Below are 23,128 nucleotides of genomic sequence, written 5' to 3'. Positions count from 1 at the left end.
GGCAGCGCGAGCGTCCCTGGTGAAGGGCTGGTGTGGTGTGTGTCAGCGTCTCGTTCGCTGCCTGCGGCACCATGGCCAGCTACAGCGTGGAGGAGCGCGCCAACCCCAACAGCCTGGAGTACCGGCTCTTCTTCAGTGAGTGCACAGCCCTCCCGCCCCGCGCGGGGCAGGGCGGCGGGCGGGGATCCCGGCCCGGGGGTCGCGAGGCGGCATAGCGTCCCGCTTCGGGGCAGCCTCCCGCCCGTGGCCGCCCCCTCACCTCCGGGGGGCTGGGCTGGGCACGGCCCCGCTGACCATATCCTGGCGGAGCTGCCTTGGCACCCCCGCCCCTAGCCGGCCCGGCTGCCGGGCGGGTTAAAGTCTGAGCGCGGCGCAGGTGGGGCTGGCCAAGGTGCCTGCTGCTGCTGCAAACTAATCCCGTAATTGGCTTTTTTCTGCTTCCTGCTCCACCCAGACCTGTCCCCGGGGGAGCGACCTTTAGCCTGGCCGGGCTGCTTAGGGTGGTAACCTGGGGCGCTGCCTTAGGCGGCACCCCGCGCCCAGGGCTCAGCCTGGCACTGGCCGGGTGCAGGGGCTGGTGGGAATGGGGTCACCCATCGTGCAGGGCAGCAACGAAAGCGCTGCTACGTGTCTCGAGCAGCAGTCCTGCCAAAGTCAGCTTGCCCGGGGCAAATATTCTCCTCGTGTGCTTTTTTTTTAACATAAAAGGGGTGAAAGTGAAAATGTGGGGGGAGGGAGGTATCGTCCACATTTAAATGGACGGGAGAACAGAAAGATCATGGGGGAAACTGTAGCTGCTTGTAGGACCACGTCCCTGAGATTGTTCATCATGCACCTATCAGCTCTTCAAAATCCTTCTTTGAAGCCCACAAGACCTAGTTGTTCCCTCAGTGAAGTGGCTACTTCCTCTTATTCTTGACATGACATGTCAAACTGACACCTCTGCTAATGCAATGCAATATTCTCTGCCTGCATCCCCTAAATCTTCTGCCTGACTACAGAGAGAGAAGTAGTTCCCAATTGTACCCACTCCTAACTTGTGATAGCTCTCAAGTAAGAACTTGTGCTGGGGGTGAAGGTGAGAACAAAATTGACTCTCTGAGTATTGCATCATCTATTTGGCTTCCTAAGTAGCTGGCTTTCCATGGCTAGGAGTAAAAGGGCATGATACTAAACTGGCCACAAATAACAGACCTGCTCTGTTGCACTTTACCAGAAGAAAATGCTTGACTTAGTACAATGTTCCCAACTCAATTTTCTGAAAGGAGATAGTAGCTAAGTATCCTAGCCGGCTTCTCTAATTTAGCCATTTAAGTGACTAATCTCTTAATATCAGAGGGGTAGCCGTGTTAGTCTGAATCTGTAAAAAGCAACAGAGGGTCCTGTGGCACCTTTAAGACTAACAGAAGTATTGGGAGCATAAGCTTTCGTGGGTAAGAACCTCACGCATCTGAAGAAGTGAGGTTCTTACCCACGAAAGCTTATGCTCCCAATACTTCTGTTAGTCTTAAAGGTGCCACAGGACACTCTGTTGCTAATCTCTTAATGGCTCTCTTAACTGAGATTATGAAACATTTTGTATCCAACACAATCTTTCTAGGAAAGTGATAATCTAGTACTGTATTGTTTAGTGGGAAGAGTTAATATCTAATATTGACCTGCTAGGATTTGAAATTTATTCCACAGAGAAAAAGCAAATACTCTGTCCATTACACTACAAAATCTCTGGGTGATACTAATTTGCAATACACAGGTATGAATAAAAGAACCCTTCCATACTTTCCGACTCATGCAATAGGAGCATGAGAGAAAATGGGGTGGGGAGTTAAAATGAGTATTGCTCAGTCAACAGTAGAAATAGCTGTCTGTTTCACATTGTCTGCATGGGAATGATCAGATTTCAAAAGTCTCCCTTTATTGAGAGGGAACCAAACAACAACCTGGTGACTCTCTTAATCTTGAGGGCAACTAGCAAAATAACTCATTTATGCTGGAATAAGTAGGTCTGTAGAAAATACCAGAAAACCTACAAACTGAAATTGTTAATTCTCAGATCCCTCAAAGTTCTGTTCTACGCAGCTGTAACAGCAGCACTCTTGCTGTCGTGGCTTTAAATACCAGCTGCAATTTTAAATATGAACTGTACCAGAATGTGTGAGAAAGCAGAATGTCTACACAGCGTACAGTGAACTTTCCAGTCCTGGTCTACACTACTTCTTTATTTTTGTAGTTTTGCGGACCATTTTGTTTCAGTTTATCGTACATCAAAGATAATAGCCACTTTCTCTGAGCACTCTGACTGAGCTTTAAATTGGTTACTAGCAGTCCCGGGCAGGATAGTCTTGCAAAGATCCTGAAAGAGTGCTGGGCTTGCTGAGCATAGGATTCTGGCTTCATTCCCACTCATACGCTGTCCAGTTATCTGCTAGCTGGGGCAGAAAACAGCTCAGACTTATGCCCCTGCCCCCCGGAAAATTGGTGCAGCAGTGCTAGAAGGGGGTGGAAATGTATGATAATTGTAACCTCAGGAATGAGGTTAGCCAATCTTAACTAGCTAGTAGCCTTCAACAATTAATCCTAAAATATGCTGTGGAAAGGCCCTTTGCATGTGCCATATATATTGAAACCACTTTGACTTGCTGGGTGACCTATAGCACTTGGGGGGAGGAGGGAGAGTACAGGTCTTGCTTATTAAAAAGGCTTCTGTATGTAGTTATTAGGGGAGCTTTTAGGATACAGCTCCAAGACAAATTACATCTGCAAGCTAAATAAACCTTGTGGTGGTCTTAAAGTGAATCTAGACCACTTCCTATAAGATCTGGATGTTATTTGCTGCCCTTCTTCCAGCCAGTGTTTGACAGTTATCGATATTTATATAATCTTGTGACAGATACAGTCACCTCCATAGGTGTCATTTGAGGTTGTCCCATGCCATTTCCCCCACAGATTCTCTAATGTGCCACGTTCTACTTCCATTAGTCCAGGTATCTTTGTCTAACTACTTGAGGGTATTATACACCTGTGATATCAACTCCTCCTTAGAGTTTGAAATAGAATGTTTCTATCCGTTGGTTCTTTTAAACTGCGCTGAGATTAGGGAGATAGACACAGCAGCATAATCATGCCTTACTTGGAGAAGGTATGTCTTGTTACTTCCTTCATGTAGTCACAACCCTCTATTTAAAAAAAAAAATCCTTTAAAATATTATTTGTGCAAATATTAAGGTGAACTCTGCAAACTAGTGATGGCTGTTTTTTAATAAATCTTCTCTTGTGCTGTATTTCTGGAGGAAACATGGGGAGTTTTATAAGACCTATGTTGCAGTAATGGAACTGTAACTAAGGCTGTGTCTACACTACTGCGATAAGTCGACCTACACTACGCAACTCCAGCTACGTGAGTTGCGACGTACCTTAGGTTGAGTTACCGCGGGGTCTACACCACAGGGGGTCGACGGGAGAGACTCTCCTGTTGACTTACCTTACTCTTCTCGTCGGGGGTAGAGTACAGGGGGACAACTGGAGAGCGATCTGCTGTTGATTTGGTGGGTCTTCACTAGACCTGCTAAATCGACTGCCAGTGGATCAATCTCAGAGTGTAGACCTGCCCATAGTAACACTACATCTCTGACACTAGCTTCACTGTTACTATTTCAGGACACAGTCAACATCTTCTAAGCTAGGCATTTGAATAAAGCCAACTTTATAGCCGTAGTAGTTTTTTATTAAATTGTTTTCATTGGTGCTAATTCATCTTTATTTACTAGCTTAATATGTTGTTCTTTCAGAAAATGATAAAGGACAGTACATTTCACCATTCCATGATATTCCAATATATCCAGTTGCTGGCAAGGTAATATATATGGCTATATTAAGCAGGTTCTTAGCTACCCACTTTGAGAACTTACTTATTAGAAATCTAGTCCCTCCAGAAAGTATTGGTTTCTCCTTTCAGTGCATCTGTGTGGTAAATAACTATGCAACATAAACGATGACGGTAGTTGGCCTCTGGCCAAACAGTGCAACTGCAATCTCTCTGACTGAGCAAACTGGGTTAGGTGGAATCTTACATCATGCTCTTTCTTTCTCTGGTGATAAGGGAAATTCAGTACAAACTTAGTTGTAAAATGTACCTTGGAACTAGTAAATAACTTCTGGTGCCAAGCCACGGAGGCAACTTTATTAACTTAGACATGTGAAATAATGTTGTTACTAGTCTTATTAACTGGAAATGGTTGGCTTCATGGATGGGAGCTACAAAAAATGTATACTTTTCTAAGAATGCTAATGCAGAAGAATTTGAAAAGTGATGGCTTAGGCCCTAATACTGTGAACAGCTCCCCGTGAGCAGAATCCTTATGTAAAGCTCCACTGAAATTGTTGTGTGTCTTCATTGTATCATTCTGAAGCGCTGCTTAGCTTTGGGGCTAAATTCATAGCAGTATTAGGGCTGCTTTGTGTCACTTTCCCAATGAAGATCTGTCATAATTCCAGTTTAACCAGCTACTGAAGTAACCTCCCAGTGTATGGGCAAATCATCAGGTTGCACAGAACCATTGCAGTAGCTCCTATAAAACTATCCTGCTCTGAGAGGAGTGTGGCTGAGGAATCCCTGCATTCTCTATGATCCATGGGTGCCGTAACAAGTCCTTAGGGTTGTTGGCAGCTCCTGCAACTTAAAATGGTGGCTCCAACTTGCTCTCAAGGTCTGGCCCAACTGCACCTTTTCTGCACACCCCACCCTTAACTTTTTTGAATGGCAGCTCAGGATCTTGGGAATGATTTGCTGTGTGGAAGGAATTTTTCATTGTATTTCCGCTCCCTTCCCTCCTCCCCACCCCCCGAAATAAGGGTATTTTTGTACCTCTTCTGGTAATTTTGTCCAAACATTGTTCTAGTTCAGAATTGGCAAAGCTTGTGCTGTGGTGATGGGAGTAGCGTAAGACTCTCGTCAATTACATCTGGAGAACTGACCTTTTTTAAAGTCTCTCAAGCCTCTTGAGCTGCTGTGGTACTTCCACTGACATCCATGAGAGTGCTGAATATGGGTCAAACTCTGTAGCAGAGTTGAAGGTATTTCTGGACTCCGCATTTCAAAATGATTTCTGACAAATTGTGAAATGGCATCAAGTTATGCAATGTCAATACTTGATCAAGACGTTGGCTTCAAATACAAATCTGTGTCACAGGGATGTCTCTTCCCCCCTCCCTCTTTTTTTAAACTCATTCCTCCTCCCCCCTCAGGTACTATTTCTAATCTCCTATTATGCAAAGTAATTTGTGGAGCTCAGTCTTACAAAGAGGACCTATAGATGGGAGTAGGGTTGTCTGTGCTGCCTTAACTACTTTTTGTAGAGAGCTGGCTGGTCATATGCTATTTTCATTTCCACTTGCTATTAGTATTAAAATGTATAGTTTTAAAAAATAGATGAATTATCTGTTAAGATGTTGCACACGCTAAAATAAAAGCTCAGTTTATGCACCAGTCTTTGGCACCCTCCGCATTCCTCCTTCCTCAGTCTAGGAAAGGCAGTTCTCCTGCTATTTCAGTGGACCACAGCATATGCACATCAAAACCTCAAGTTTAATAAAGGGAAGCTGGAAAACTGTGTGTGAATACAGCGAGTGAAAGCTACCCAACCTCTCCTTAGATTGTTGTGTTCTGCCCATGGGCTTCCTCTCCATGAAAATTTCCTCTGACGTATGGTTTGAGGAAGTAGTGCGCATTTGCGGGGAGAGGGTTAGTATAACCGCATTCTGAGGGTGGTAAGAGAAGAGGCAAGAGCCCAGAAGATCAGGCAGGTGCATGGTCCGCTAGCTAGCGCTTGCTTTTTACAGTAAACCCTCCTGTTAAAAATATCTTTTCTGACTTATCAGAATTATACCACTAAAGTAGATACAGACAAACATTTTGGAAGTATTCCATCTATTGACCGGGGAGATATTGATATAAAGGGAAGATGGGTTGAAACAAAAACTTCTAAGTTTCCAGTAGAGTGTGCAAGACCTCATATGAGCAGAACCAAGATACTTTCAAGACCAACTCTTATGTGGTGTGTAAGTTTATGTATAACTTGGGGAGGGTGTTAAGGGGCAGCATTTTGCTGGGTGGTAGGGAGAAGACACTTTCAAGTTAAGGCCACTCACAAAGAACCATATGCCAAATGTGATGGAGAGCAGTCTCGTCTTACCCATCAACTTGTGAAAAAGCAACTTCCAAAAACACATTTCTGGAATGTAACTTAGACTAATAAAATACAACGAAAGTTATACTCTCATTCTCCCCAGTCTTTCTTGAACTAGTTAAAAACAAAAATTGGAGCAGGGGGGTGGGTGTCTATGGAGCAGTGCCTATCAGCTTCAGGATTTGGAGTATTACCCGCTAACTGCCAATCTCAGATTGATAAGCAAGCAGCACACTACATCAGTGTCTGGGAGTGTGCGTACAAAAAGTAACTGGAGAGAAACAAGTGTGATTAATGTTGTACACAACTACACAATGCAGTGTTGACTGTTACTTTTCTTTGTATTGCAGGGCTATCTCAGGGAACTTTCCTGGTTACTCTGCTGGTTCGGTAGCTGCTTTGTTAGGGAGTCCAGCTTAGGGCAAAAGGTTACATTACACTGTCTCTAGCTCTTAATCCTGGTATTTTTAAGATCTTGAGAGGATTGTAAAGTGTTTTTCAGTCTAAGATTTGAGATGTGCTAAACCTATCTGTACATGGGCTCTTGCCCTCCTAATATTCAATTGTGAATTCACACTATCTTAATGTATTAATCATGCCTTCTAAACCATGTCAAACTCACCCACTTAATTTCCCAAATATGAACTAGCTTCTACATATACACAAGTTTCCAGAAGTTGCCTTTTCTTGAATTTAGCTAATACCCTTCGACCTCCTCTCCCTCCCTTCAAAAGTTATGTTTATTTCCATACACTTAAGCACTGATTGAACAATCACACCTTACCTACTCTGTTCTGATCCACTGCATTTTCCACACTAATGGATCTTTCTCTCTCCCTCCTTAATAGAGCAATGCACAAACACTACTGGAGCTCTGAACCCAGAGAGAAGAGCCCCTAATATTGAAAGAGTAGGTGTAGTAAACTGAAACTGGAGAACATGTAACATTGACTACAAACCATCAGTCATCCAACTATGGTGAAATGCAGGTGCAAGGGATTTAGCATCTCTGATATAACTGTTCTGAAACACTAATGCTGCTTAACCTGAGGATTAGATAAACCAATGGTTGATATGGAGCCAGGAGCTGCAGGTGCTCAGCACTTTGAGGGGAAAAAAACAAGCCAATCTTATTTGTGGAGGAGGCCGCTTTTTTTTTTTTTTTTTTAATACAAAAGCTCTGACCTCTGGAGGAAGAAATGACTACTATGGGACTTTCAGAAAAAGTACTCTGTTGGCAAGAAACTTCCACCAAGAAGAGAGTTAGACCAAGTCCCACCCGTAGTCTCAGTACTACAAGAGACTGTTCTATACAGTAGTTACAAACTGACTGGTCAACCACACACCTCATTTGGAACCAGAAGTATGTAATCAGGCAGCAAGAGACACCCTCCTCCCCTCCCCCCAAAAAGCAATTACAGTACAGTACTGTGTTGAACTATTTTTTAAGGAAAAGTTAAAAAAAAAAAAAAATTGACAAGGTAAGGAAACTGGTTCTGTGCTTGTTTCATTTAAATTAAGGTGGTTAAAGCAGAATTTTTTTCTGCATAATAAGTTTCAAAGCTATATTAAGTCAACTTTTGAAAGAACAAGCATAACGTTTTGTTCAGAGTTACGAACAACATCCATTCCTGAGGTGCTCATAACTCTGAGGTTCTACTGTATTCCTGACACTCCTTGCACGTACTCCATTAAATGTGCCTGAGCTATAGATAGGCATTCTACATTGCAGTAATACAAACTCCACCCTGACTAAAAAACAACAACCAGAGATCTCTGAGATGTTCTGACCATTGTCCCTCCCACTATAAAGATGGCCCATCAGAAGCATTTTTTCTTAGAACTGCCTCGATTATATTCATCCTGCAAATGAAAAATGAAACTTTGTAATGTCATGGATCTGCTTATGCTTTCTTTGGTCTCCATTTTGTTTCTCACTAGAAACTCACGTGAGATACTTCTTGCTATATGTTTAATAAAAAACAAACAATTTAAAACTGGTATTTCAGGACCTACTAGTGTCATGGGTTATGTTGCTGAAAAGATGCCTGTTACACCAACGGTGTAAAAATACCCACTGTCAAAATATAAAGTAGCCTTAATGCTGGGCTTGCATGGAGGTGGAACTTTAGTCTGAATGTTGTCAACAGTAAAGTGTTCACTTAATCCTGCTGCTCAGTCAGTTACCAAGATATAACAAAATTATCTCACTTGTTGGACACAGCAAAATGTGTTAGAACTTTAAATAACTTGCTGCTTTTGATTAGTTTGTGCTTCCTTTAGAATATGGGGATGTACTTCTCATTTCAGAGAGATTTTGCTGATCTGCTTCTTGCTCGTTTCAGAATGTGTTCAACATGATTGTGGAAGTACCTCGATGGACAAATGCAAAGATGGAGGTAAGTGGAAGATAAAATCCATAACTGAAGGTCTGGCTGCTTCTAGTTCTTAAATCTCTGGCACTGCTGAATTCTGTGTGGCTTTTTTGAAAGAAAAAAAGTAGTCTAATGTAGTACAACACATTGCTCTGGAACAAGCAGAAGAAACCCAAGTTAACAGATCTAAATGTAAAACTTTGGTAACTAGCTTTATTATGTATTAATACTGAAGTAAGCAAAATATCATGAAACTTAAAGCTCTGACCAGTGTTGATGTCTCAGTTTAGGTATAACAGTTGCAAAGCACACTTGGCTGTATAAAAAGAAATTGCAGAGTATGACCAGTTTTCATAAAACTTAAATCAAAGTTCTACTGTCATTAACTGCTAAATGAACTAGTAACATTGTAATAGTTGGCCAGGATCACTCCTGTGTGAGGTGCAGCCTTCTTCAGTCCAAGACCCAGGTGTTGGTGGAGCTTTAAGACTCTTGCTTGAAGCCCCAGATGCCTAGCGGAAGAGACTTTCTCCAGGAAAGGGATTAGTTTGGTCCATACTTCTTGGGTACTGGAATGGCTGCAGGCTATATAACCATAATTTGAGAAGTATGGGTTTGGGTATTAGGAGGAATCGTATATTTTGGAGGGCTTCCACATTCCAGTTTATCTGAATACCTCCCTTGGGAGTAGCCTTCCCTTTATCTCTGGCCCCTGACTAGTTGGATTACTGAGGGAGAGCCTGTATCCTAATAGCTACAATCTGTAATGTATCTTAATCTCCAAGTAAGGGTCTCATTCCAAATAGGACTGGTTTGGATATCATTTTAAGCAACTCTTCCAGAGGCAAAATTTACCCATGATGTCTATAGTATTTATTTTTACTGGCGAACCCAGGCCAAGACTTTCTATGAAAAAGGGGAAAAAATGCCTCTAGGCATATTTTGGCATTTGCCTGTGTGACCAGACTTTCAAAGGTACTGAATGCAACAGCTTTTGTTGACTTTGAAGGGAGTTGATGGGTTCTCAGCACCCTTACATAAGCAGTCAGGTTTTCAGATTAGGTTCAGATTTCTAATTTTGAACATTTGGGATCAGGGTAACTAAATGGTCGTTGTTTTAGTTAGGTAAAAAAACATGCAGGTAACTGCATTTGTCTGTTTCAGATTGCAACAAAGGATCCTCTAAACCCAATTAAACAAGACGTGAAGAAAGGAAAGCTGCGTTATGTTGCTAATGTATTTCCTCACAAGGGCTATATCTGGAATTACGGTGCTATCCCACAGGTATTGTATTGTACATATATCTCTTTCTTGCGGTGGAAACTAGATATTAGCCACACAAACGCAATCCTGAACATATTTATGTATTTTAAAAAAATGTGAATGCTACCATGCTAACAAAACAAGATCTGCTTAATCTATTCAGACTGAAACTGAAATAGCAAATGCTAATGAGGGGAAATATGTAGTCAGTAGTGACACTGACAGAATCTCAAGAGGAAGGTAAGTATGCAAATCATGTTGTAAACAAGCTAACAAAAATATAAACTTGCAGCAAAATACCAATGTAGAATAAAACTGGCTTTATTTACCAGTAATAAAATGTCAGCTGTTGAGCTACAAGGACCCCTACCACCTATCAATTCAGTTGAACAGCAGTCTTCAGAAATTAGTAGTAGGTCGATACTCTTCACTGAAGAATGTTGCTACATAAGAAGAATGAATGTTTTAGACATTTGGTAAGTACTCTCTGATAGGAGTGATTCTGTGCCCATGTGTAAGGGTACGTCTTCACTTACATCCGGGTCCGGATGTAAGCAATCGGTTTTCTGAGTTCGATTTATCGCGTCTGGTTAAGACGCGATAAATCGATCCCGGATCGATCCCGGAAGTGCCCCGGATCGATCCCGGAAGTGCTCGCCTTCGACGCTGGTACTCCAGCTCGGCGAGCGGAGTACGCAGCATCGACGGGGGAGCCTTCCTGCCGCGTCTGGACCGCGGTAACTTCGGACTAAGGTACTTCGAATTCAGCTACGTTATTAACGTAGCTGAATTTGCGTACCTTAGTCCGAAGTGGGGGGGTTAGTGTAGACCAGCCCTAAGTCTCAGACCCCTGCTGCTTCATCTAATGGTCTGACTTGGATTTCAGTTCCCAGACAAATTCTTCTTAAAAGCAGCCTGTCAGGAGATCCTACAATCAGTTGTGTACAGACAATGAAAAATCATGAAGAGCGTCATTAATGTGTACATTACTTGAAAATGCTTTAGGATCCTATGGCTAATTATACTAAAATCACCTTAGACAAGATGCATTATTAATACTTGCATTCTACTGGGCTTCACCTTTGTAATTTGAACAGTCCTGGCCTTTTCTAGAAATAGACTTTCTATTTCGTATAAATAAACTAGGTTTTTAGTTAATGTTGTAGCTAACAAAACACATTGTATTTTCATAATACTCTTCCATACCCTTCTCTGAACTTTGTCCACACACTGCCCTTAAATTCAAACAAATTTTCCATCTTCAAAGAAATGGGTGGACAAATTTGGCTGCCTGCCTGCAAACATAAAGATGTAAATAATGCCGTTACAAATTCCTTATTTTAAAAGGACTATCTTAACACTGATCTTACTTGTCTCTTAATTATCCTGCTAACCTTCTGTATCCTCCTCTCTGACCTAGGAGGAAGTCAGGTCAGTTCTGATAACGAGAAGTAGTTGGAAAAAAATAGTCAGCGGAAGTGAGCATGCAGCTTATCCTGATCTAGAAATCCCAGATCCATGGACAAAGTAAACAGGCTATCTTAAAATTGATAAAGTGTAAACAAATGTTAAAAGTGAAAACTTCCTAACCAGCAATCAGAACTGACTTTCTTCCCACTGAAACCCAATGGAGAAACATTCCGTCTTAATTAAGCTTCTTCACTAGAAAACTGCTGCCTGCATGAAAAACTCAGCCATCCATTCATGTAAACTTTGAATCTCCGGGGTTCTCCTCTAGTTTAAAAATCTCTTTCTCATACGTAGACATGGGAACATCCAGGACATAAAGATGAAAATACTGGCTACTATGGAGATAATGATCCAATTGATGTGTGTGAAATTGGAAGCAAGGTAATGTGCTATCTTACAAAGGATGTTTATTTCTTAGAACTGTAATCTGTTAAGTTAACTGACTCCAGAGACTACCTAACTTCTACTTCTGGGTCTTTTATTAAGAACTTGGCTTCTCTTAATGCTGCCACGGAGACTTCTGGTGCTGAAATGTAATGAATCTTAATTTCCCAAATTCATGTAATTCAGGCAAAAGTTCAAGTTAATGGCTACCCAGTGGTGTGATTTACATTAGTTTCCAGCCATTCAGTCTTTTGTATTGATCCTCTTACTGAACTTGTTTTGAATGTTAACTTTTTACTGAATTGTAATTTGTCTTATGTTGCACATCCTATAGCACATTGGTAGAGATAATTAATACATTTTATGTAATTAGGTGTGCTCAAGAGGAGAAGTAATTAAAGTGAAAGTTCTGGGCACACTGGCACTGATTGATGAGGGGGAGACAGACTGGAAAGTAATAGCAATCAATATTGAAGACCCTGAAGCAGCCAACTATAACAGTAAGTAGCAAGGAGGAAGGCATTGTTTTGGCTTTTTACTTACCCAACTGGGGGTTTTGAACAGAATGTTCCTTCATACTGGAAAAATCTGCATTTAAAATCTATAGAGCTAGATTTTAGCCAGCGTCTGCATAGGGCCTTGGCAAAGCAAGGTGAACACAACCCCCTTTTTCACTCCTATCCTGCTTCCTGTGCCAAGGCAACTACATATTCCTAGAAGTGGTGCTGGCCTAGGCAGCAGAAGGGTGCACTGGATCAGCACAGTACTTTAGCACCTCTGCTGGTAGAGGTCGCTTGGAAGCTTCCAGTGGGAGCTGGTTCCCTTGTGCAGCCAAAACCCTGAGGGAAGGGGAGAGTGGAAACTCCGCTGAGGGTGAATTGCATACACAGCACTTATAAGATTTTGCTGGCACAATTTGCACCTCTGAGTAACAGCTGGCTTGATCGGGTCCATACAGCTAAGTGAGCATGTGGTGTCTGACAAAACACATCTAAGGTCTCCACTCAAGTTTCTCCTGACTAAAGGTCAGAATTCCTTCTGCCCCTTCTCCCCTGAAAATCAGAAAAGATTCCAGTAAAATAACTTGGGCTAATCTGACCTATTAAAGGTTATCCATAAACTATCTTTGGAAAAATAACTCTTCTATGCTTTTGACAGGTGGATATACTGTGAGGATCAACCATCCTCAAATCTGACTTCTTGCCCTCTCAAATGAACTTGTTTTTTGGCTTTTTAGCATAAACTTGGGCAGGGAGGTAAATCTTGTTCTTCTCAGATATCTAAAATCCACCCTATCTTAAAAATTGACTTATAGCAGCATAGCCAAACTTGTCCCTAACAAATGACTTCTCATGAGAGCTAGGCATACACTGTCTAGGAGATGTTTCAGGTCTTGTACTGTAGCCAACAATCATAATGCTTATCTTCCTCAGTAGTGCTAGACTCAAAGGTGGTCTGGACAAAAGAATATTACACGTATTGCATAGACTAGTTTAAGACTGCACCTATTTGCATGATAAAGAAGAGTTTTTCCCTCCCCCTCCTGTTAGATATTGATGATGTCAGAAAGATGAAACCTGGATACCTAGAAGCTACAGTGGACTGGTTTAGAAGGTACAAGGTACCTGATGGGAAGCCAGAAAACCAGTTTGCATTTAATGGAGAATTTAAAGACCAGGTAATGTAACCACTTCTTCATTATCTGTAGAACCAATCTGATTGTCCAAAAAGCACATTACAGTTGAGGAACAATAGTCTGTACATTAAGAGTGAGGCACATATTGCATACTTAAATGCTAGTGTGACTGCAAAACTGACGTTTCACTTGAAAACCTAAGCCACTTGACTAAGCTTTATTTTATCTACTGTAATAGAAATCACTGATCTATATCTCTTCTAGCTCTCTCCAACCCCATCTTCATTTTGCTTGCTCGCAGAAACACTAAGGGTTACATCCTCAGGTGCAATGCACCCGTTGAACACCCCCAGCTGTTGGAAACCACACATAAAATAGGTGTATCCCTTTACAGGAGGATCACTGCAGAACACTGGACCTTCTGGCATAGAACCAGCACAGTAACTCCCATGCCTTTCTATTGGCATGTGGAGCTTAGCCAGAACAAAAGGGGCATGACTGGGGCTTCCCTCTATCTCACTGATCTTTTCCTTTTCCTCCCTCCCCCCCTTAGTCTTGGCCTGTTAGAGCCCCCTAGCGGGTGACAGAAGCACACAGGTAGCCCATGAAGACTGGGTGGTGAGCTTGTGTATATACCTTTCTCCTTCAGACATGTGTTGTCCTAATTTGCTATAACCAAGGAGCTGACTTACCTCTTCTAAGTTACTGTATGGTCGTACATATATTCCAAAATTCTCACCGATTTCCTCAGGGTGTAAGGGTTTTGTTTTGATAGCATCCCTCTTTCCAATTATTTCTAACTAGCGAAACAAGAATTTAAAAAAATAAGCTTTTAACCATATTCACTAAGCATTTCACTTGTCTTTGACTATAACCATTGCATTACTAGTTTCACTTTCTGGATCATATGCTAGAAAAGGATTCTTGTGTGTCAGGCTACACATGAGTCTAAAAAATACAGTATTTTGAATTTAAATGTTTGTGTAAAAGAAAAAATGTTAAAACAATTTTTGCCTAAAAATTATTTGGAAATGTTCCCTTCCTTTAAATATTCAGGAAATGTTTCCAAAAACTGACCAGTGTCACAGCTCCTCTACATAGCTATAGTTATTTTTTCCTGTCCCACCCATCCTCTTAGATACAAAGTACGGCAACATCTAAGAGTTTGCTTAAACTAGGGTCGGAGGATAGAGGTTAGGTCAGGTTAAGCCAACGCATGTTAGCGAACATCAACCTCTTTCACTAACATAGACGCTCTGTTAGTGAGAGGGGGAAAATGGTCTTATGGTAAAGGTACTGGACTGAGATCAGAGTTCAGTCCCTCTGTGTGCCATACACCTACACCTGATGTCCTTCAGCATCTTGATTCCATCTTAAAATAGAAATTTTATAATCCCCCATTTTGTCTGTGAAGGTGTTTGGGGCAAGCACTGTGTCTTACTAGGAATCCGTACAGTACCCAGCACAAAGGGGCCCTAATCTTACTTAGCAGCTCAAGCTGCTACTATAATACTAATAGTGACAGAGGGCAAAATAATAGTAGAGATACTTAGTCATTTATAGCAAGAAAATTTGCTCTTCTAAAATATCTACTGTAAACATTAGGCTCTGCTGGTTCCTATCTAATTGACAGAATGGGGGATCATTAGAGTATTTGCCAGTAATATGGAATTTATTTATTTTTATTTTAGGACTTCGCAATTAACATCATCAAAAGCACTCATGAACACTGGACAGCTCTAGTATTTAAAAAAACAGATGGAGGAGAAATCAATTGGTAGGTTACAACTCCTCTGTTACACTGCTTTTTTATTAAAAATTCTCAGCAAATGGGAGTAAATAGAAGAAGTCTTTATTAGGGGTTTAAAAAGGGCTCCAGAGGTGATCCTGGGAATTACAGGCCTGTAAGCCTGACTTCAGTACCGGGCAGACTGGTTGAAACTATAATCAAGAACAGTATTGTCAGACATACAGATCAGTGGTCTCCAAACTTTTTTGATCGCGGACCCCATCAGTAAAAAAATTTTGAGCACACCCCCCTGCTGCGCCGAAGCCAAAAAAAACCCCCAAAAAATCTTGGACTCCCACCCAAACTGACGAAGCGCAAAAAACAAACAAACAACGCTCCTCCTGCCGCACACCCCCAAGGATCCTCTTGCGCACCCGCTGGGGTGCACGCACCCCACTTTGGAGACCACTGATATAGATGAACATAATTTGTGGAGGAAGAGTCAACATGGTTTTAGTAAAGGGAAATCATGCCTCACCAATCTATTAGAATTCTTTGAGGGGGTCAACAAGCATGTGGACCAAGGGGATCCAGTGGATATAGTGTACTTAGATTTTCAGAAAGCCTCTGACAAGGTCCCTCAACAAAGGCTCTTATGCAAAGTAAGCTGCCACGGGATAAGAGGGAAGTGCTCTCATGGACTGGTAACTGGTTAAAAGATAGGAAACAAAGGGTAGGTATAAATGGTCAGTTTTCAGAATGGAGAGAGGTAAATAGTGGTGTCCCCCAGGGGTCTGTTCTGGGACCAGTCCTATTCAACATATCCATAAATGATCTGGAAAAAGGGGTAAACAGTGAGGTGGCAAAATTTGCAGATGATACAAAATTACTAAAGATAGTTAAGATCCAGGCAGACTGCAAAGAGCTACAAAAGGATCTCTCAAAACTGGGTGACCGGGCAACAAAATGTCAGATGAAATTGCATTTATCAACATTAAAAGTAATGCACATTGGAAAGCATAATCCAATAAACTATACATATAAAATGCTGGGGTCTAAATTAGCTGTGACCACTCAAGAAAAAGATCTTGGAGCCATAGTGGATAGTTCTCTGAAAACATCCACTCAATGTGCAGTGGCAGTCAAACAAGCGAACAGAATGCTGGGAATAATTAAGAAAGAGATAGATAATAGGACAGAAAATATCATATTGCCTCTATATAAATCCATCGTATGCCCACATCTTGAATACTGTGTGCAGATGTGATCGCCCATCTCAAAAAAGATTCATTGGAATTGGAAAAGGTTCAGAAAAGAGCAACAAAAATGATTAGGGGTATGGAACGGCTTCTGTATGAGGAGAGATTAATAAGACTGGGACTTTTCAGCTTGGAAAAGAGACGGCTAAGAGGAGATATGATTAAGGTTTATAAAATCATGACTGGTGTAGAGGAAGTAGATAAGGAAGTGTTGTATACTACTACTCATAACACAAGAACTAGAAGTCACCAAATGAAATTAATAGGCAGCAGGTTTAAAACAAATAAAAGGAAGTATTTCTTCACGCAGCGCAGTCAACCTGTGGAACTCCTTGCCAGAGGATGTTGTGAAGGCCAAGACCATAACAGGGTTAAAAAAAGAACTAGATAAATTAATGGAGGATAAGTCCATCAATGGCTATTAGCCAAGATGGGCAGGAATGGTGTCCCTAGCCTCTGTTTGCCAGAAGCTGGGAATGAGCGACAGGGGATGGATCACTTGATGATTACCTGTTTTGTTCATTCCCTCTGGGGCACCTGGCACTGGCCACTGTCGGAAGACAGGATACTGGGCTAGGTGGACCTTCGGTCTGACCCAATAGGGCCGTTCTTATGTTACTTTAGTGTTAGCAACTTACTCTGTAGCTTGTTCAAAAACTGAGCCTTCAGCCTGTGTTTTTTTTTAAAATGGGCAACCTTAACACCTTTAATGCTGTTGTCTAATACTTTTGAGGAAAGAACTTGGCTCTCACGATTCACCTTTCTCTTCTAGTGCAAATACAACTGTGTTAGACAGCTCCTTTTGTATTAGTCAAGAATCTGCTAAAGCTACTGTGGAAGCAGTAAGTACAAATAGATTTGGGTATCTTTATTTTTTAATAACACCTGGTGTCTGTGATTATAAAGAAAAGACAAAAGGAGTTTAGGTGGTACACTAAAAAAACACTTTTTCCCTGTAGGAGCAGCTTGTTGTACTGGCTAAAATCACTCTGGATGGCCAAACTAAGCATGAACTTTTTAGTAAGCAGAGGTGCATGGGTGTACAGAAACTCAAACACCTTTTTCAGGGTTTCTACTTGCCCGACTCATCTGGGGATGGAATCTCTCTTGAAACACTGTTCTACCTGGAGCAAAGTACTTTTTTTTTTTTTTTTTTTTTTTTTGGTATCATCTCATGTAAATGACTTGAAGTTAAAATGTATAAAGAACTTTTTGAAAATTACTACCTAAGACCTAACATGAGCTTCAGTTTTTAAAGTATAGGCTACCCTTTGCCATCAGAATGCATGATATTTGCAACAGAATGACTCCCAAAGGACTCCTTTCTGATTCCTTGAGAATATTTCCTGTCAAATGCTTTGTCTGACATCTAATGTGTACTGCATTAATCAAAACTTCTAAATAGGTGAGGAATTCAAGTACTTCAGAATATTTGGCTATACCTGTAAGTCTGGAGTACCACAATATTTGGCAATTTCTAATAGAAGTGATGCAAAAAAGTGTGAATGGATAGGTAATGGAAAAAATCCTTTCGATGTTAAAATAATTCTGATCAGAAGCAGAGGCCAGTTATAAATAGATGAAGAAATAAACCTGTTTAACTTACTCTGGTTTCTAAAAGTGTCATGTTATAGCTGTGTCAGAACTACCTGGTAAAATTCTGAGGCTAGAACACTTCATTAGGTTGTGGACTGGAACTGTCACCAGCCACAATACTTTTCCGTCTTATCACTAGGAAAGCAAATACTCCTTGGGAAATATTAAACCTTGAATCCAAAACTAATTCTAAATGTCGTTTGCTCTTGTTTTTTTGGAATCCAGTATTGAGACATAAAATAGCTATGGCTGCAGAAAGACAATAGACTATTATCTCCTTGCCTTTGTAGAAGTAGATCCGCCTAGTGCAGAATGCCACCAAAAAATAGCTGGCTTGATTACTTCCATATTATCTAGAAGCTGTGCTGATTTACAGAATACTGACAATATATAGCTGTGTTCTTCATCACCCATAGTTCTCCAGTATTGGCTGGTATGAATCTCTCCATATTTATATAGTCTGGATTTTAAATCTAGTTTAGTAAAGAGAGGGCTTTGTGAACACCCAGAAGCACAGTAGTCTCCAGATCTTAATAGATTCCATAATCATAAGCCATTAATGCACTTCTTATTTATCAGGTACCACCCTGTGGAACTGCCAATACAATACCACCTGAAGGTAAGCCTTAAAACCTACATCTCATTCCAAAGTGACTTTAAGAAGTGTTAAGAGATATTCTACAGGAAAATATTTGCAGTCAATTTTTAAGTATGGTAACATTTTTTTTAAAAGCATTGGAAATAAACTAAAAGCTTTATTTAGAACTCTAGATTTTGTAAGTAACACTGTTTAAAAATGTCTGAACAACTTTTCCACTGTGTTAACTCCTAATTTTGTACATGTGAAGATGCTGCAGCAACTGCTGTTTGAATAGCTTTAACAAGAAGAGAGGAAGGAATACTGAGATTAGTAGGTTTCTTGAGCTTTAGGAAAAGCACTCCAGAGGACTGAAAGCATAGTGAATGCAGCAGAATGCATGCCTCTCTACTTTATGCAAAAAAAAAAAGTGAAAGGGGAAGATTTTACAGTAGTAGTGTAACATATATTCATTAATAGTACGATGTATAAGTGAGCTGAAAAAAGAGGCTTGATTTCACACCCCCAGGAGCCAGAAGTAACAAAAACCAGACAAGTTGCCAGAAAAGCAATACTCCCTCTTGTCAGTTTCTAAAGCATTTGTTACTGTGTGACTGGTTCATTAAAGATACAAGCATATTCAATGAGGCAAAAGCATTTTTAAACTTGTAATTGGATATTCCTAGTAACATTAAATGGGTTCACTGATTGATCATGCCAGTACTGAAGCAGCTGTCACAACTATAAGCATTCTTTGGTCATCCATCTTTTTTTTTCTATATATGATGCTAGAACATGTCTGTAATCTTAGAATCTTGAGGCTGCTAGCACCAATGCAGTCCTAGAGTAAGTCAGTTACTAAAACCTTTTCACAGATTGCCTTACTTCAGGAGTTGTGGGATCATAACTATATAATAAAGAGAAATGCCTGAAATGAGCTGCCATCTTGAAGCCCCATCACCCCATAAAGGGATCAGTCTCCACAAAAAACTTTTTTGGGGTAATGCTCCCAACTCCATGGCTCAGGATTCACTGAAATCTAACAGCCCTTTTTGCACCATTGTCTAATCAGTGGGTAATCAAAATGGCTGCCTTGTTGCCAAGGAAAGTCTAGTGTAGTAATTAAGTTCTAAAGTAACAAGTATGAAGTTTGCTTAAGAAGGGGGAACACAGATTAAACTTTCTTGTTAACTAATGGCTTGGCTACACTTACAGATGTAGAGCGCTGGGAGTTAAAACCAGCCTTCAGAGACAGCAGCAGGGAAAACGCTGCCGTGTGTTTACACTGTCAGCTGCAAGCTCAGTGGCGTGGCCACATTAGCAGCTCTTGCAACGCCACAGTGCATTGTGGTAGCTATCCCAGCATGCAACTGGCTGCAGTGTGCTTTTCAAATGGTGTGTGTGTGTGTGTGTGAGAGAGAGAGACAGAGTGTATTGTGTGTATGTGGGGGGCGGACAGTGTCAGCATGCTGTCTTGTAAGTTCAGATGGCAGCAGACCCCCACCCCGATGCACAAAAGCCTCAGCAGCAGCATTCCACAGTAATGGTTTGCTTTGTGTCCCGGAGCAGATAAGCATGCCGGCTGTCAGAAACGGAGCTTTGAAAGGGGATACTTGCATGTCTGCAGCCGAGTTCTAAACAATGACCAGAGTGGCCACCTGACTTCAGGGGATTATGGGATGTTTCCGGAGGCCAATCACAGCGCAGTAATGCAACATGTCCTCCACACTGACACCCGGGGCGTTTCACCCAGGGTGCAGCAAGCTTTATGCTTCTTGTGGAGGTGGATTACCAGGAGTGCTCCAGCTGCAGAGTCCAGGAGATCTAAGTGCTTTGCCTGTGTGGACACCTCAGGAGTTAGGGTGCCCGGGGCTGATTTAATGCGCTCTAACTTGCAAGTGTAGCCAAGCCCTTTGTTTGGAGAGAGTGCTAGTGTGATAAATGAAGTGGGGGTAGCTCCCTTTGATGGACAGCCAGCCAGCTAGCTGTGAAATTCATCTTGGTGGCTGTTCTTTACTTGCTTTACATGTAAAGGGTTAAAAAGTCCCCCAGTAAAGAAAAAAAGTGGGCACCTGACCAAAAGAGCCAGTGGGAAGGCTAGAACTTTTTAAAATTGGGAAAGAAACTTTCCCTTTGTCTGTTGGTCTCTCTGGGTTGAAGAGACAGGGCAGCAGGAATACTGTGTAAAGTTTGAACCAGATATAAAAATCATCAGATCATATCTAGAACTACTTTTAACAACCCAAATATGTAAGTAAATTAGAAATGTTTAGGAAGACGCAATTAAGTTTATTTCTGTTTATTCTTTTTAAGGCTTGTGAACTTCTCTGTGCTAACCCAGATGCTTTTGTTTGCTTATAACCTTTAAGGTAACCCCCAAGAAAGCTATTTTGGGTGTTTAAGTTTCTTTCCCAATTTAAAAAAGTTCTAGCCTTCCCATTGGCTCTTTTGGTCAAGTGCCCACTTTTTTTTCTTTACCTGGGGGACTTTTTAACCCTTTACAGGTAAAGCAAGTAGAGAACAGCTACCAAGAGGGATTTTACAGCTAACTGGCTGGCTGGGTGTCCATCAAAGGGAGCTGCTACCTCCTCTCCCACCCCCTCCCACCTTTTCATTTATCACAACTAGTCAGGAACTCTTCTGGAATTTTTAAGTATTTAGTACTGCCCTAGAGCTTGTGCAGAATGCTTGATCTGCACTATTGTGTAAAAACATTAAAGTACAGTGACTGCAAACATCAGGGTGGCTTAGCTAATTTTAAGGCTGTATTGTTACTGTTCTAATTGCTTCTCTACTTAGCAATACTGATAAAATGCCAAAAAGAATCTTGCTCCCATTCTAGTTAATAGCAAAGCTTCCACTGAGTGCAGTGGGAGCAGAAGCAGTTCCAAAATCACATTTGACAGTCCAGGGTTGAGGAAATTTAGTAAAGTTTGAAAGAATTGGTTGGTAAGTAACTCCTAATAGCCTCAAGCAGATAACACTGTGTCCACAAACTCTTCTGCAGAAATATTAATGGTCTGTGGGGTCCTGGAGAACTTGAACTAAATGTACAATGATAACTCTAAATGTACAATAACTGAGTTTAAACCTTTTTTTCTCTTCTCCCCCCCCCCCCCTTCTGACTACAGTGGACAAGTGGTTCTATGACCAGAAAAACTAAGATCTAAAGGTTGAAATGCCTACATTTCTCCTACCAGGAAGCCCTAAGCGGGGGGAGATGAGAAATACTAGCTTACAGTTCCAGAGGAAAAAATGGTCTTATCGTAGGTAACTTATTATAACAGAATTGCATATCTACCAATGATGTCATGTTCAAGATGTACCAAAGACATGTGGAGACTAAAAGCAATCATTTTGTAAAAGAGCAGCTTCACGTGTCTTAATATGTATCTTTGTACATCACGACAGCAGTTGTTTAACTCAGTTGTGTACAGAATACTTGATGGGTGTTCACTGTATGTTAGTAAGAAATAAAAATTATTTTGCTGAAATTCATTCTGTGGATTCCTGTCTCCTCCTTCTCTCCTCTCCCAGTATTCTGTCTAAACACAAAGCTAGTCTGCTGAATCAAATAAGCCTTTAAAAACAAATTTCTTCTATCAAGAGACAGACTGCATATGTTCATCTTGTGCTTCACAGCACAAAGATTCTGTGGAGGAGGGACCATGACTCTTAATTTCAGTGATTGTACAAATGTGGTGTGTCTGCTTGAAAAATGCAAATACCTAGACACTCAGGTTAGCAGTACTCAACTGCCATGGCAGTTTTTAATTACAAACCACTTAACCCTGTGCATCAGCTAGACCTTAAAGCACAGAAACCTTTGCTTGAGTATATTAACTTACACAAATTTAAACAACTCTAAGTGCTGTTGTTGCAAGTAATTTAATATTACTAAAACTGACCAGTTAGCAGAAAATTCTATTTACTTCATACCAGGGTGGATACAAACTGATTTAAAAAAAAAAAAAATCTAACCTGATTTAAATACATTTTGATACTCTTTTATTTAAATAGAGGTTTGTTTGTTTTTAAATAAACCTATTTAAAATTCTGAAACTGACAACCTATGTTAAGGTTTAAACCAGGGGTCTCAAACTCAGTTTACCTTAGGGCCAGTGCCAGTCCTCAAATCCTACCAGCGGGCCAATGTCATTCATGCTGCCCAGAACCCGCCCCCAAAAAACTCCGTCCCCCCCCACCACCACCTGCCTAAGGCTCTGGGACGGAGTTTGGATGGGAGAGTATCAGAGGGGTAGTTGTGTTAGTCTGGATCTGTAAAAAAACAACAGGGTCCTGTGGCACCTTATAGACTAACAGACGTATTGGAGCATAAGCTTTCGGGGGTGAATACCCACTTCGTCAGACGTATGGGTGGGGTAGGAGGTCTGGGTAGGGGATTGGGGTGCAGACTCTGGGAGGGAGTTTGGGTGCAGAAGGGGTGAGAGGTTGGGCTCTGGGAGGGAGCTTGGGTGGGGGAGGGGATCTGGGATGCAGGCTTTGGGATGGAGTTTGGGGGCTGGGGATGGGGTGCAGACTGGGAGGGGATATGTGGAGAGGGGGTGGAGGATGCCGCTTACCTGGGGCTCCAAGGCAGGGCGGACCAGGGGGCCTCCGCAAGCTTCTGCCCCCAGGCACCGCCCCTGCAGCG

The 23,128-nt window shown here is 41.5% G+C and overlaps 1 protein-coding gene across 1 annotated transcript; it reads left to right on the top strand.

Moving 5' to 3' along the window:
* Positions 1–21,965, top strand: PPA1 (inorganic pyrophosphatase 1). Its single transcript, XM_065407775.1, has 11 exons — positions 1–135; positions 3,789–3,853; positions 8,531–8,584; positions 9,725–9,844; positions 11,588–11,674; positions 12,051–12,177; positions 13,228–13,355; positions 15,005–15,090; positions 17,074–17,143; positions 18,477–18,516; positions 21,606–21,965. Exons 1-11 carry the CDS (start codon positions 72–74, stop codon positions 21,635–21,637), a joined length of 873 nt encoding a protein of 290 aa, XP_065263847.1. The 5' UTR covers positions 1–71; the 3' UTR covers positions 21,638–21,965.
* The last annotated feature ends 1,163 nt before the right edge of the window (positions 21,966–23,128 follow it).

Source organism: Emys orbicularis, chromosome 7, assembly GCF_028017835.1.
Source record: "Emys orbicularis isolate rEmyOrb1 chromosome 7, rEmyOrb1.hap1, whole genome shotgun sequence".
NCBI lineage: Eukaryota > Metazoa > Chordata > Testudines > Emydidae > Emys > Emys orbicularis.
The sequence above is the reverse complement of the archived record's forward strand: the minus strand, read 5'-3'. Positions and strand labels throughout refer to the sequence as shown.

What these genes read in the sequence shown, in the direction of transcription:
- PPA1 (XM_065407775.1), top strand. Translation starts at nt 72, where the DNA reads ATGGCCAGCTACAGCGTGGAGGAGCGCGCCAACCCCAACAGCCTGGAG. An exon ending in GGAGTACCGGCTCTTCTTCA is followed by an intron (nt 136 to 3,788) that starts GTGAGTGCACAG and finishes TTGTTCTTTCAG; the next exon opens with AAAATGATAAAGGACAGTAC. An exon ending in TATATCCAGTTGCTGGCAAG is followed by an intron (nt 3,854 to 8,530) that starts GTAATATATATG and finishes TGCTCGTTTCAG; the next exon opens with AATGTGTTCAACATGATTGT.